This window comes from Sinohyriopsis cumingii, chromosome 12, assembly GCF_028554795.1.
Source record: "Sinohyriopsis cumingii isolate HCF-2022 chromosome 12, ASM2855479v2, whole genome shotgun sequence".
NCBI classification, from domain to species: domain Eukaryota; kingdom Metazoa; phylum Mollusca; class Bivalvia; order Unionida; family Unionidae; genus Sinohyriopsis; species Sinohyriopsis cumingii.
Window position 1 is genome coordinate 90,991,119 of NC_142972.1, and position 16,890 is coordinate 91,008,008.

General features: G+C 34.2%; 1 protein-coding gene across 1 annotated transcript; it reads right to left on the reverse strand.

The window, feature by feature from the left end:
• Nucleotides 1-13,136: 13,136 nt before the first annotated feature.
• On the reverse strand, nucleotides 13,137-14,891 carry LOC149786967 (uncharacterized). The gene has a single exon (XM_089976008.1). It carries the CDS (start codon nucleotides 14,889-14,891, stop codon nucleotides 13,137-13,139), a length of 1,755 nt encoding a protein of 584 aa, XP_089832134.1.
• Nucleotides 14,892-16,890: the final 1,999 nt, after the last annotated feature.

Consider the following 16,890-nt stretch of genomic DNA (forward strand, 5'->3'; position numbering starts at 1 on the left):
AATATTGAAATCGTGGCTAGCGAAGATTTTGTACATGTTGCAAATTCAAACAATGCCACCTTAAACATGGCGCTTTGATAGCAGTACATATATATGTAGACTGTCCCCTTAGTAGATAACTTCTACTGAAGAAATACTGGGGGTGGGGTGAATATAAATGATCATTGAGACCAGGTAGTCAATATATAAAGATATCCATTAGGGCATTTTGAACTGTATTGATTTATCTTATTAATATCTTCAGTTTTGGTGCATTATACCATTGCAGATAATGTAAACATGCCATATTTGTAAAGATTATGATGTTTCATATCATTATATTTCATTGTTTTTGATAATATGGTATTTTATTGTATTATGACTTCACTATTGCTATAAATTATTTCGTGCAGAAAAACAACGGACAGTTTAAGTTCATCTCCTCTAAAACATAAAGTTTAATATAAGCATCAGGTGGAATTTGGCATTTAAAGTCCAACACCTTGCCATATCAGATACAGTATTACAACACTGCCACATTAGATACAGTATTAAAACATTGCCATATTATATACAGTATTACAACATTTCCATATTAGATATAGTATTGCAAAATTGCCATATTAGATACAGTATTACAACATTGCCATATTATATACAGTATTACAACATTTCCATATTAGATATAGTATTGCAACATTGCCATATTAGATACAGTATTAGAAGATTGCCATATGAGATACAGTATTAGAAACTAACATATCAGATACAGTATTTCAACATTGGCATATTAGGACAGTTCCCAATCCTTACCTAGTTATTTTTGGTTTAAATATTAATAGTTGGGAGATGGACTAGTCTGGTCCCATCCTTACCTAATTACCTTTGGTTTAAAGATCAATAGTAGGGCAATGGACTTTCCATGGTTCTCAATCCTTACTTGTGTACTGATGCAACTTGCTATAGGTATATTACATTCACTGTATCCAATGTAAGGAAATGCATACCACTTCGAAGTATTTCTCTTTGTAACCAGATAATGGTATAGACCATTGTATCTAATATAAGATCATACCTAGCGGTATGCATGACTTTTGTCTCTGTTCATGTAATGTGATATTTGTGTATCAATATTATCCAATAAAAGTAATTGCAATTTGATAACCATTATTTTCGATATCTTCATTTGACTTGGTATAGGTAACAAGTAATGCATAAGAGTACACATCATTATATTTCTGTGTTCATACAGCTGTATATAGGAGCATTTCATAGTATGTAATGTAAGTAAATGCATACTGGTATACTATGCACTTGCGCAGGTCTCTTATTCTTTTATATTAGAATGACAAGTAAATCTCTGAGGGATTTGTACAGACATGTTATTCTTTTATGTTAGAATGACAAGTAAATCTCTGAGGGATTTGTACAGACATGTTATTCTTTTATGTTAGAATGACAAGTAAATCTCTGAGGAATTTGTACAGACGTTATTCTTTAATGTTAAAATGACAAATAAATCTCTGAGGGATTTGTACAGACATGTTATTCCTTTATATTAGATTGACAAGTAAATCTCTGAGGAATTTGTACAGGCCTCTTATTCTTTTATATAAGAATGACATGTAGAGGTCTGAAGGATTTGTACAGGCCTCATATTCTTTCATATTAGAATGACAAGTAGAGCCTTGAGCAATTTATACAGGCCTCTTATTCTTTTATATTAGAATGACAAGTAGAGCTCTGAGGGATTTGTACAGGCCTATGTTTCTTTCATATTAGAATGACAAGAAGAGGTCTGAGGGATATGTACAGGCCTCTTATTCTTTTATATTAGAATGACAAGTAGAGGTCTGAGAGATTTGTACAGGCCTCATAGTCTTTCATAATAGAATGACAAGTAGAGCTCTGAGGGATTTGTGCAGATCTCTTATTATTTTCTATTAGAATGACAAGTAGAACTCTGAGCGATTTGTACAGGACTCTTATTCTTTTATATTAGAATGACAAGTAGAGCTCTGAGGGACTTGTACAGGCCTCTTTTTCTTTCATATTATAATGACAAGAAGAGGTCTGAGGGATTTGTACAGGCCTCTTATTATTTTATATTAGAATGACAATTAGAGGTCTGAAGTATTTGTACAAGCCTCTTTTTCTTTTATATTAGAATGACAATTAGAGGTCTGAGGGATTTGTACAGGCCTCTTATTCTTTTATATTAGAATGACAATTAGAGGTCTGAGGGATTTGTACAGGCTTCTTTTTATTTTATATTAGAATGACAATTAGAGGTCAGAGTGATTTGTACAGGCCTCGTATTCTTTCATATTAGAATGACAAGTAGAGCTCTGAGGGATTTTTACAGGCCTCTTATTCTTTTATATTAGAATAACAAGTAGAGCTCTGAGGGATTTGTACAGGCCTCTTTTTCTTTCATATTAGAATGTCAAAAAGAGATCTGAGGGATTTGTACGGGCCTCTTATTCTTTTATATGAGAATGACAAGTAAAGGTTTGAGGTATTTGTACAGACCTCATATTCTTTTGTATTAGAATGACAAGTAAAGCCCCAAGGGATTAGTACAGACAATCTTATTCTTTTATATTAGAATGCAAAAGTAAAGTAATGAAGACCTTATACAGGCCTCTTCCTCTTTTATATTATAATGATAAGTGATGTTGTGATGTTATATATATTGCTGGAATGAGGCTACAATGGGCATGTACAGCCTCGTGTCCATTCCTATTAACATGACAAGTAATGTGATGGTGTTATAGATAGTGCTGAAATTAAATCCTCACAACTGCACATAACTATATTCAACTAAGTATGATTTTAGTATATTGAATGGCTAATTTGAAGCAAACAGCATTTAAATAAAAACTAAGAACAATTTCAGAATCAGGATGAATGCCAACGTAATGGAAATTTCCATCCAACTAGAGGCAAAATTTATTTTTAGAAACTTATATGGTCATACTCAGGACTGTATATGAAATTTAGATTCAGTAAACGTGTTTAATTCGAAGTAATAATTTTATTAATATATAATCAAACATGTTAAATATTAGCTATGTAATAGGTTGTTTTAAACATAAAAGATGCAAGCAGATAAGATATATTTTTAGCTGAATCTCTATGTGATGCTGTATACAGTTTGTATTGGTGATTTCATACTTAAACTTTGCTTTGAGAATCAGTTTGCATTAGTGTTATGGCTATATATTTAATTATTGATATTTCATAAATTGATGTCTTAATTCAGTCTTCGAAAATTATTGGTTATGTACTAATTTTAAAACAGTATGTTTTCCCTTCATCTCAGAGCATTAAATTACATTTCATTAACTTGCAAATTTTATATCAACATCATCTTCATCATGATTAACATATTTATTATCGTCAGTGCTGTCACAATCATCATTTTACTCTAACTGTTGATCTCGCCATAGGTTTCACCATTATTCTCATCAGTGTCATCATTAAAATCAAATATCTTAAAAGCACAGAGTTGTATTCTCATTATTATTAGATTAATTCTGTATTCATTGACTATTTTCCAGGTCGTCGATGAAATGTTCACTTCTTCACTTTCTACATAAGCCAGATAACATAATCTGTTCTATGTTGGGTTATGTGAAAGAGAGAAAGACTGACATAGAGATAGACACAATTGTGTACCTTAAGAACTACATTATACCATGTAGGAAGGCATATACCCATGTCACAAGGTACCCAAACCGAAACGGTCCCAACCCAAAAAGTACCAAAACCGAAACATACCCAACTCAGAATGTACACAAATCAAACTAGCTTTAATTAATGACATAACTTAGTGTATTTTGTTTCATACGAAAGTGTCTGGATTTATGAGCAATGGAAATCGACAAACCCAACGGAACTATCTTATGAGCTAGCTCCAATGCGCATTAAGAAATACGTATTTAATTTAAGAAGTATTGTTTGAATATATGCATGGGTGCGTTTCACTGTGGAGAAAATTCTACCTACTGTTTTGAACCATGCTTCATGACTGCTTTATGTGTTTTAGTCAGTGCTCAAAAGCGCACTTGTTTCATACAATCATTAGCATCAATTTTGAAATTTTATTCTATTTTCTATTTCGCAATACAAACCGGTATGCATACATCCTGATATCCACTCAAACTGAATATAACGTTCGGCAGAGATGCTGATTATCATAAAAACCTCACTGGCCGACACGTATGTGCTCTTGCATCCGTTTGCGTACTTGACTATCCTGATGAGACTTGTAACCAAAAAAAAAACCCAAACCCTCCCCCCTCCCCCCCAAAAACGCCCAAAGAACAGACATACCAGAGATGAAAATACGTTACAAAACAGTATAAGATATTTCAATAGTGGCTTCAGAGTAAAAATAGGACTCATAAATACAGGCAAGCCTTTAAGGCCTTGTGGACACGTACTTGCTCTAGTGAATGACCGATTTTATGTTGGAGAGAGAGACAGACAGACAGACAGAGAGAGCGGCAAGCTGGCACCGGCATTATTTACCTTCTTTGAAAGAACAACTTGTGCATCCTTTTTGTAATTGTGTATGCTAGAAATACAACCAATTTGATAAATCTACAAGTACAGTAATATTGGAACTTTTCTATTGAAATATAAATTAAAATATTGAAAATTTATCTCTATCTCATTTTATTTATTAATCCATCCATCCATCCATCCATCTACCTATCTATCTATCTATCTTCGATTCTTTGATTTTTCTGATTTTCAGCTCTTACTGATTTGATTTGCATATTACATCTCTTATCGTAAAAATCTTACAGGTCATTGATGCGCATTTACTTTAAAAAAAATTAAATAAAATTGGTGTTTCAAATTTAATAAAAATTTTGTTTAACCGAAGTCTGTTAAATCCTGACTACTATATGATCTTTACCATGAGTGTCGTCAATAAACTTCCAGATAAAAATTAATGATCAATATGGAGTTTTACAAGTGTGTCCAGGTACAAACTATACCAAGAAAAGAACACGTCGAGTCTTATCGGCAAAATATATCAACATGTGTAGCTGTCATTGTGACATCACAGCGCACGGTGCGTGTAAATAATCACCTTCCAAAGGGTCCTAAGAAAGACCGTAAAACGCCAAGAATCACCTGTAAATACCCCCTTCCCCCACGAGAAAACGTGCACAAACGCCGGAAAACGTGAAGTAAACACTCTGAAACTAAACATTGTCATTATACGACATGATTGTATGCCTGTTACTGTAAATACATATACATGTATTCTATTTCTATGATTCTCAATTTTTTAAAGTTTGATTTACGCAACATGTTATTAAGCCGCAAAAAAAAACACCGCCGAAAAGGAGTGCCTTTTCCCCCCAAAAACTATACCTGTTTAATTACAGTCCTTGCTTTAAAAATATGGAACATATTCTAAAAATGTACAGGAAAACGCGACTTGGAAACGCTTCCAGGCCGATAAATGCTGTTTGAAAACGTCTTTAAATCTTATAAAGGTTCCTTTTACATGGATATTATTATAAACATTCAGTGTGTCTATCATTATCATTTGTTTAAACTTTGATTCATGTAACATAAAGTCTCTGATTCTGTAAAATAACCCACATTATTTATATGATTATGAAATATTTAATTTGTATCAATCAAAAAGGGACATGCCTCTCTCTCTCTCTCTCGCAAGCTGAATAAATAATACAATAAACATGTAAACATGCACTAACAGGCCAAACAGTGTCAAAAATATTACATATCAGTATAAGTGTTATTAAAACCTCATTCCCGATCAACTGGTGTACGTTAATGTGAAAGGTGAGGTTTCCCGACCAATGGGTATTGTATATAATGCTATATAATATTATATTAAAATATTAGTCAGTTCTTTGATATAAACATATGTTTATAATATTTTTGTCTTTCTTAAAGATGCTACATATAAATAAATATTATGATTTTATTAATATAATGAAGAGTTTCACTTATTATTAATAAATGCTGGAGAGAGTTGCGAATTTTTTACTTTCTTTAATTGAACAACTCTCTGCAAAACATATCAGAAATGTGATTATCATATGCATAATGGTTAAACGCATTTGATAGAATGAATATTCTTCTATGACGAACATTGTTTAAGATTTAAAGGCGTTTTTCGGGCATCATGTATTAACCGTGCAGCGGTTTTCAGTCGAAGTTTGTTCAGATCAAATAGCATCGAATACTCCATACTATAAAATAAGAACGACATTAATGGTCATGCATATAAAATGACAATATTCCATTTTAAAGTGTTTAATTTCCAATTTTCGGGCATTTTTCGTCGCTGTTTGATTTATTGCGGCGTTTTTTCGGTGTTTTCCGGTTTTTCTTTTGACCGCCTTCTAAAGGGATGTATGGGGATCCCAAATAAAGTGAATACCGGGTACTTGCCATTTAAAGATATGTAGAATCAAATTCTAAGAAAAAAAATTACTGAAATAATCTTTGTTGAACAAATACATGTATGCCATATTTATTACTGGTGGTAATTCACTTATATGATTTTTACCAATAGTGTGTTGAGTTATTCAAAATTAAATGAATCAAAAGACTATCAGTATCAAAGGAAATTTCATAGTCTAAGATTTTGTATGTTAGACAAAGTATCTATACCATAATTTGCAAACAAAATCAATATAAAACATTTATGCCGATTCACAACTTATTGAGAAGAACTTTCAGCATATAAAATTAAAACAGCAAAAGTCAGACCTTCAAGGTGTTGGGTCTTGCTTTAGTTGGGATAGATTGTTAATTTTGGTACATTGTGACTTGGGTAAGTTAACTCTTGAGTACTTTGTGACTTGGGTACCTTTCGGTTTGAGTAAGTTGTGACTTTGGTTACGTTTCGTTTTGGGTACATTCTGACCTGTACCCGGGATTTAACCACCATATTAGCCTGAGGACAGGCGACAAACGAACATCATTATTTTTGGTGTGGGACACAAACATTAAGAAGGACGCAGGAAAATGACTGACGGAAACGTGGGAGGCGAGTATGGTGGCGAAAAAGTGGCAAAATGCTAAGAGGATGAAAGAGGTGCGACGGTGGGCCATTTTTCACGATTTGTCCTGATCCATCCCTAAGGCAAAAAGTCACATCCCCTCACCACAACTCTGCGGACGACTACAACTACTGACCGTGACGTACAAACTCAAGACGATCTACAACCCGACATCGACCCGATCCCAACTGAGTCTGCGAATCTTCCAACGTACAAGTATAAGCGGATGAGATATAGGAGGTGGGTGAGAAAAACGACATAGACAGCGGCTACTGGACATGGGGCTACAGAAATCATTGGTACACAGGTAAAAAACAGACCTATTCGTCAATGCCTTTACGTATTTAGCCAGGCGGTCGCTGAAAGCACCAAACCCAAAACCCGTATTTTTGCAGTTTGAATCCATATTTTGAATATGTTATATACGGAAACATAGCGAAACTGAATCCATATTAAGTCTAGTTAGTGTGGCCGAATAGCTAACAGAGAGCCACGAGCTGAACAATTTTTGCAGCTGAAGTTCGAAGAGACACGGAATGCAGAAGAACTGCCTAGAAGAAGACACCCGGATCAGAAACTATACTAAACCGGTGTGAAAAACAGCCCTTTTAGGGCTACTATAAAAATTCCAGACTGCCAGCGATGTTAATTATTTTATGTCTGCAAAGCAGTTTCCTGGTTTTACAACAATCAGTAAAAAGGCGTTTTCTCGGGTATTTTTTATTTGACAGCAATTAATGCACTGTCACTTGCATACAGAAGCAGCAATAGTTAAAATGTATACAGGTCCTGTTTAAATACATGCGGATTCTAGTTTGTTTCTTTGCTGAACTAACACCTGCATTACATGAGAAAAATCCAAAAATGTTATCACTATCGCTTAATGCATTTAACATCTGAGGCAGAATCATTCTTATTGTTGTGTTCAGTATTTCACTTAGGAAGACTTATTTAATCAAATTATTATACACTGGAAATACAAAGTGCTCATATATAATATTCCGGGACAGAGGCATTAACTTATAGTGAAGGCAGACAAAAACGTTTTGGGATTATGTCATTGTGATATGTCAAAGGAATTTTGGCACGTCATCCCACTTCAGGCCATTGGCACATTACCGTGTTTGAGAATACAGGCATATCAACACATTCATCAATCGATCTTATTTGGAATACCACTGGAATTCACTATGTATTGTAATACGTTTTCCTAGGACTATTTGGGATTTAATTTGCATTAAGGTAAGTCAATTTTAAATTTTCACTTTGTATTCCAGAGAAATAAGATATTTGCTAAGTTTACAAAACTTGTCGGCTAGGACGCAGAGCTAGCAACCCATAGCAGTGGACACATGGGTTCAAGGCAAGTATAATATCTCAAAAACGGCTTGGATGACAAATCTATTCTGAATTGCATCAAGCTGTTTAGTTGACAATGTTTTTCATAAGTATCACCCAGGAAAAGGCATGCGTTTGCACTGTGAGCACCATATGCTGTCATAAATCGCCTTCGGATGTGTAAAATGCATGTATACAATAGAGGTTGGGGTGCATACGCATTTTATTCTAAGAACTTCAGTAGACTTCACAGGACAATGTGTGATGTGATTATGTTGTGCTTCATAATACCACTCCAAAAATACGAACCTTTTCACCTGACTCATGTATTATTTATTTTATGAATTTTTATATTAGGCAGGTGCATGAGACATTAAATTTGTACATAAAAACTGACCCCTGCCCTCTTGATGTTCAAGAGCTTTTTCCTTCCCTGTCTCAGGAAAGTATCCCTGTTTGCTTAGCAAACAGAGGAATATAGCAGCTAATCCTTTTGGGGTACAGCTTTGATCTCATCTGATCTATGCATTGTGCATATATGTGTATATTATCAATTGTTAGTATTTTAAACTTATTTTCGACCACAATTCTCATGCTATCTTTAAATTTACGTCCAAAGTGTCCAAAAATGAGTTATACTTTATCTCACGTTTTCTTATATTTTTTTTCCTTCTTTGCATGGTACATAGTTTCGATACATTCAAGCGCGGGATGACTGATTAGGGATTTGGGTAGACAAATAGTCCAACAGTTTGTTTTGAGTGATATTCTTCTATCCTCATTTTTGAAAACGGTGTGCATATCTTTTTTGAGCCAAGACCATTCCGGCATGCACAAAATAGCTGAACAACTCAACGGCTTTCCAATAGGCAAATAAATCAAACCTTAGGAAGAGGATATCGCTTAAATTGCTGGTCTAGGCTGTCTAGTACCCACAGGGACGGCCGACAAAGATAGTATGCCCATTACAGATATACATAGCACACGATATTGATTATACATTACGAGAATGTTAGATTTGGGATGGGTACGGCGGTCGAATTCCTTTAACTATTCATCGATAAATATGTTTACTTTATCCTTTTTAAAGCCAGTCAGTACAATACAATATATTAACGACCATGCAGTCTTATCTAGTGTTTGAGCTGATAAAAATATCTGAACATTTATAGTTCCACCGCTGAAGACAAAAACGCTTTTCCAATGGCTTTGCCGGCTAAGAACTTAAGCTTTACATATCAATGAAACCATTGTTTGTTAAATTACCTCCCCCATCCATATGGGTAAATTAAGACATTATTATAAAACTGTTATGTTTATGTTTGCTGCATTGCATTATTTCGTTAGAATATAATGCATCCTTAAAGAGTTTACAGATAGTTAAACACAATGAATAGAATAACTAAACATTAATAAAAGGCATATATATATATATATATATATATATATATATATATATATATATATATATATATATATATATATATATATATACCACTTTTTCCGTACTTTCTTTGTGAGTCTGAGCATCGAATAATGCATGTTATATTTATGTTTGCTTCATTGCATTATTTCGCTAGAATAAAATGCATCCTTGCGTTGTATAATGTTGACGTGCACTTATATCAACCAACAAATCGTACGATTTAAAGCATTTTATATGTCTTTAATATGAACCAAATTCTGAAAGTTGTAACACATGTGGTAGCAGATGCAAGATTATTTGCCGATGTTTCATGGTCTAGCGAGACGTATGCGCGTTAAACATTCGCCAACTATAACAGAATAATTATTTCAGAGAGCTGATACATTCATATAACAGAGGAGAGAATATGGTCTATTAAGAACGGTTAGACAGAGATAAAGAGAGATAAGATCTAATTTTGAGTACACATGAATTACTACCATCTTAATATATTGTTATCTTATTTTTCTAAGTATCATTAACATCATCATCATCGTCGTTGTTGACGTTGTTGATATTATCATTGTCACCATTTTCTTTTTTCTCCCCTCCTAAACATTATCGTTAAAGAAACAACGTGGAGAACGCATCAATCAAAATTTCATGTTTTCATCAATGCAAAGAAATAAAAATGTAATATAAATGAAATAAACTGTGCAACGGAACATTTGCTTACTGAATGTGAAGCACTATAGTAACTGTTTGGGAAAATATTTGGGAAAAAAGGAAACATATAGCCTTTTAAAATCTTATTGTCGAGGCACCATCACTGACATCCTTATCATCGTAAACATTTTTGATACATTCCATGTGGCAAATATTTCGATATGTTCCTTTCGGAGCTACAATAGGGTAACATGGAGTCTCCTGGTCTTGTCAAATATTAAAGATATACTACTAGTATGGTGCTGAAGGTATTCCATCCTTATATTGAAACCGTAATATGTATGACTTAAGGCATCACATAGTCCGCTGTGAAAAGTGTATTATGTATCTATGTAAAGTTGGATTCTTGTTCCATTGTGTGAGTGCATACGAAACGAATGGATTAGCATAATGATTAATGGAGAGATTAAAATACATTTAATTCAGTAAGGAAGAGCGTTTTACTACTCACTTAGGCAGCAATATTAGATTGGTTCAAAAACATTCTTACCTCAATTCATTTAATTCAAAGACACATACCTGTGCATAGCCTGGCTGATGCAGGAATTGGGATTTAACTTAAAAGAATTTATAATGTGGAGTCCTATTTTCTAACAAACCTCACTGGTTTTGTCACAAGGGGTTTTCCAGCAGCTATAGGATCAAAACGTTAACTAACAAAGTCTGAAATGAAAGCATTATTGATTTAGACAGTTTTGCTTGTGTGCCGTTTCCGATGCGATATCAGGAACCGTGCTCTTACAAAATATTATTTTGATAAATTGGATGACAAGTAACATAATGAGTAGGCAACCATTCCGCAAACAAAATGCTTTGGCACGTACGTATACATAGGCAAGAAAAGTTAAATCCAGTTATGGCTGTTCAAAATTATTCAAATTAGGGTTTTATTCCTTCTTCCATGGCAAACGCATATTCGATCTGCACTGGGGACTGAATTATCACAAAACTATAGCTAATTTGCAATCGCAAGGCATAGGACGGTTAATTTAGCTTCATTCTGATTCGAATCAATTTTTGTCGGATTATATTAGGATAGATAGATAGGTAGATAGATAGATATGAAACACTTGTTTGGTATATACGGTATTTTGAATCGGTCCGTTAGAAAGACGAGTTCCGCTGCTTTTATATATGCAAACATTTATTAATAAGCATATGCTGTAATTAGAATCAATTAAATGTAGGCATATATCTCATTCACAAAAGTCGGAGGAATGAACTGCAATATGAGTTGGTTTATTTTGTTTTTTTTAAATCAATCTTGCACGAAAATTACATGTAAGGTGACGTATTTTACGAATAGAGGAGAATACGCTAGATTCCTCAAATAAATTATTGTTGTTGCTGCTGGATCAATGAAATAAACTGACAAACTGACAGTGAACAGCACGCTTTTAACTAGCCTACACGAGTCAGACTTGTGAAAGGCATGCCAAACAATAAATATATACAAGCGTTAAAATTAAAAGAATTTACATTGCTGTATCCAAATTTATGTAATGGAGTATGGTACACATTGCTATATTGTGCAGGAAATGAACAATACCAACCTAGGAAATAAGTGTAACCTCTTACTGTTTTAAAATCCTTATGAATACTTTTTGTGTAAAATCTCAGTAACAGAGAATCGTTCCAGTTTTCAACGTACCGTTTTAGTTTCTTCAGTGTGAAGATACCATATATCATCATAGTACTGTTGAGCTGGAAAACGATCAACAGTGTATGACAACTTTAAAATGTGTACAACAACGTTTATACTTGTACCTTGTTATTATGAGTATGTGGCGACGGCAGTGTCAAGGAAATAATAATAGCATGATGCTGATAAATCTCTGCATTTCGTTATTAATATGAGTGCTTAATTTGGCTTTGAAGTTTACTTAATATTAGGGCCTAACCGAGTAGATAATTTTCACCGAGTACCGAATCCGAGTATTTGGATGTACTATTTGCCAGATCCAGGCACGAACCGAGTAGTAGGTGCGACTCCGGAGAGTACCGTTTGTTTCATTATCGTATGCAAAGCTTAAACTTTAAATGTTAACTGTTTGTGTAATTATAATTTATTTTTAACTAAATTATTATATATTAAAAACTTTTTTTTAAAAGTTTGATATTTTTTGAATTATTTACTTGTAACCATTTGTGCGCATATTATGAGGCTAATGCTTCCAAATAGTACCGAAAAACGGGATATTTGGCCGAGGCGAATTTCCGAGGCGATTTCCGGTTAGGCCCTACTTAATACGTGTCACCTTTCATTCACTTTGGAATATTGCGGTCAGTGTTCCATATTCAGTTGAATAAAAAATTTACCCATATAATTTATTTCGATGATTGGTTTTGAATTGCAGATATGATAACATTTTGATGTTAAAGTGTTGTATATTGTATCAATTAAAAAGAAACTATGGTGTGATAAAAATATAATATGACCAATAAGGCCCTCAAAGTGATACTAAAATTCAGTGAATCAAATATTTGAATTTTGTTCATCACAAAACCACAGGTCGATAACTTGATAATTATATCAAGGAAAAAGTAGTAAATATGGAGTTATAAAGTGCAAGAAACAATACCTATCTTTAAACTTGAATTTAATTCATCGCAAAATTACTTTGATGTCAACGATGACGTAATAAGTTCAGATTAGTGAAGCATGATATGGAAGCAGCAGCATCGGTGGAACTTTTAATCCCCGTCTTGACAATCTTGAATATATGAAGATCTTCTTTTTTATAACATGTCAAAAGAAATCTTTCAGAATTTTCATTGAAACACATTGCCATTGGATTATTAGGAACTACATCTGTGATAAACTGAATTAAATTATCATCTCCAGATAGTTGAAATATATTGCGAGAGTTGAGTCCTATCACGTATACATTATCGTCTCTGTCAATTGCCACAGCCCTTGGTTCCTTTAAATCCTGATGTTTGAAAGCAAAATATTTCTTGCCTTCAAAACCGAAACAATGCAACGAGTTGTCTTCCATCACATATATGTAAAGGGAAGTTTTGAACGCATTCACAGCAAGATATGTCCCACCTGAACCTTGGCCTTCAAATTCATGATAGGATTTCTCTTTCCCATCAACAGTGATGATGCTCCAGTGGTACGTCTTATCATCACCGCATGGTCCGGACGCTATCATTTCCTCGTGACTGACAGCAGCGATACCGTAACATTTATTTCGCGTTGTTATCTTTCGTGTGGGGCTAATGGTGTTGTCCTTAATTGATAAGAATTGTATGGTTTGATCGTACGCCATCGATAGAGCAATTTCTTTATGGCCAGCGTCAAACACTCTAGATGGATATCCTGCCAATCTCCAAAAACAGAGAGAGTTAAATGAAGAGTCTAAAAGGTGGAAGACTTTGTTTTCAAAATCCAGTATCATGACAAGGTTATGGGATACATACTTTACATCAACATAGCTAGGACGTTGGTCGCCATGAACTTTGATTTCTTTAATATCTAAAATCTTTGCCTTGCACCCTTTCAGTGATTTGAATCCGTCAGGTGTGATCGGATTTCCATCATTTATTGTCATTTTCATCTTTGCAATTTCCCCTCTTGGTATATGCACAACAGACTTAAGTTGATGATTAATTACTAATTCCAATTTTAACATGTAATTCTCCGTACACGTTTCTTCAATTTGAGTCTTCAACAGGGACATCTGGCGCAACATTCTTTTAACCAACACAAACAATTGGCTTTCAGCTGCAAATTTGGTTACTGAGTCGATGATGTAATTTGAATTCCTGACTGTCATTATCTGAGATTGACATCCGTTGTTTAATTGCTCTGATTTCTTCCTTTCATCATTATAGATTTTCTCGCATTCGATTTTCACCCTTGTATCCAAATCATCTAGAGCAATAGTTATGGAATTTTTCAATGTTCCTATTTGTTGGGTCAGATCATTTATCTGTGGTTCAAGTTTTCTTAGGTGTGATGCATTGATATCAGTAAACCTTTTGAATTGATCTTCAAGCTCTTTTATCTGCAATTTGATATCACTAACAGTATCTGATTTAATGGATGTTTCATTAATCAGCTCAACTACATGGGAACAAGTGTTGTAATTAGAGACGAAGCATTTGGAGCAGAGCTGAATTTCATGATCTTTGCAATAATGGTCTACAGGATTGCTTACATGGTCCATGCACTTAAATAATGAACTGTGTTGAAGAATCATATCTTGTTTACCTGGCAAATCTTCAATTTTCAAAATATCATGAGTGTTTGACACTCTCATTCTTTTGTGCATTTTCAAGCAGTTTCCAAACAAAACTTGTTCACATAGAATGCACATTTCTTGTGCATTCTGAACCTGACATACATCACAAACGAGGTCTACTTTTAATTCCATGTTCATCAACACGGAAAGCAGGAGCGTATTATGAGGAAATAAATGCACCCAAGTGTCGAGAGAAACTTCCTCTGACGAGCGAACTACAGTTCCACATATTGGGCAATAAAATTCCATTAACGTTCCATGTATAGATACACTGTGGGATATATGAGAACGTAGACAGTCCTGACAAAACGAATGTGAGCATGGTAGCCTTCTCGGAGACCTAAATGTCTTCAGACAAAATGTGCAGTTCTAATCGTCTGATACTTTTGGTTCACTGTTCTCTATTGCGTCGGACGCAATCAAATCTTCGCTCGATGTCGCCATTATAAATAGTTTTCATTCCATCTCGCTATGTTTGTGTTAGATGCATTTTCCTTGTGACTCATTGTCATGTGTGTGAGTGATTAACTTCCTGGTAGTACTATTAACTGGTTACCGATTTCTTGCAACAAAATTGTGCACAGTACTTCAATTGCATACGTAAAGTCTAATAATGTAGGCTTAGGAACAAATTGCCAATTCAGTTAGCAAATTAAAGTTGTGCATACAAAATCTGTGATTTAGTTGTGACGGTCTATATAGCCTAAAATAAGCTAACGTAAATATTTGCTATAAATATTTTAGTGTGTCTGAACTTCTTTGTTGTTTGATTGGAGAAACGCCCCTAGTAACCGTCCCCAAACTATTTTTGTTGTGCCAATTTTGAACTAAATCGTTTACAAACTTGTTAACATTGTACGCATTAGCTCGGGAAGTGCATTTAACAATGTAAGATACCTAAAGACAACAACAGGCTTCATGCATCTTTACTTGAACGATACCAATGGTGTTTGTTTAAATTATGTCACTATGTCACTCAATTGAGACGTAAAATTGTGATGTACTTCGTTATGGTGCTGTTTTTAGGGAGTAATCAATTTATATCATAGAATTTCGATGCTTGTTTCGGCTTGTGATTACTGTGCATTAAATATGGGCGGCACTTGTAAATTTTAGTTATAGGTCACATATCAGATTATGTTATAATTGCGACTTTTAGGGCGGTTTGATTTTTTAGGTGGATTGGGATAGTTTGGCAAAGTGGTCCCTGTCCAAGTTTTAACTTAAGGCTATGGTACGACTTTTCAACTGTTATTGTTTAATAAGTGAAGATGTGACTATATTAGTGAACAGGGTATTTCGAGCTTGTGTTGTTATTGAAACTGATATGAGGCATTGTCCACCCCCAGTTGCTTTACAGTATGTAAACCGTGAAATACCAATTGCCGGCTAGGAAGAAGAGATAGCCACCCATAGCAGTAAGCATGCAAATTCAGAGCAAGTAGATAATGTCAACTATTTTGAATTGGGTCAACCTATTCAGCACACAATCAGTCACATAATTATCACCTTGGAAAAGGGTTTGGTTTTGCACTTTGATCATCGTATAGTGTCACAAATGACCCGCGCATGTGAAAAATGCAGGTTTAAATTTGGGATTGGGGTGCACAAACTTATTTTGCTATGAACTATCATTGATTTCTCTGGTCAAGTGAATAATAGTCGTATTCTTTGTTTTAATGTAGCTGTTTGAAAAATATGTAAATTGTTCTACCTCACTTGTGTATTTTAATTGTTATGATCGTTTTGTACAGGTGAATGCGGCATTAAAGTTTTTGAAAAAAACTCTCCCTTGCACCATTGCAGTATGATTTGCAGCTGCATCTACAGTTCCTTTCTCGAAATACTGACTTCTCCCTTAATCAGTAGTTGGGTTTGGTCAGCATTATAAACATGTCAGTTTCATATGAATACAAATGACTAACAACAGTGAATCATTAAAACTATTAATTTTACAAATGTAATGCATAATTTGATTATCATTTAAGTTGCATGCTTGTTTCGAAGCTGACAGAGGGAAAGTTCAAGGGAGATCAATCTATGTAAACTGTTACATCATGCAACTGCGGAATCTTGCATTTATGTACATTTCTATACAGTTTGTACTCAGAGAAGAGGAGGGTAGTCTTTG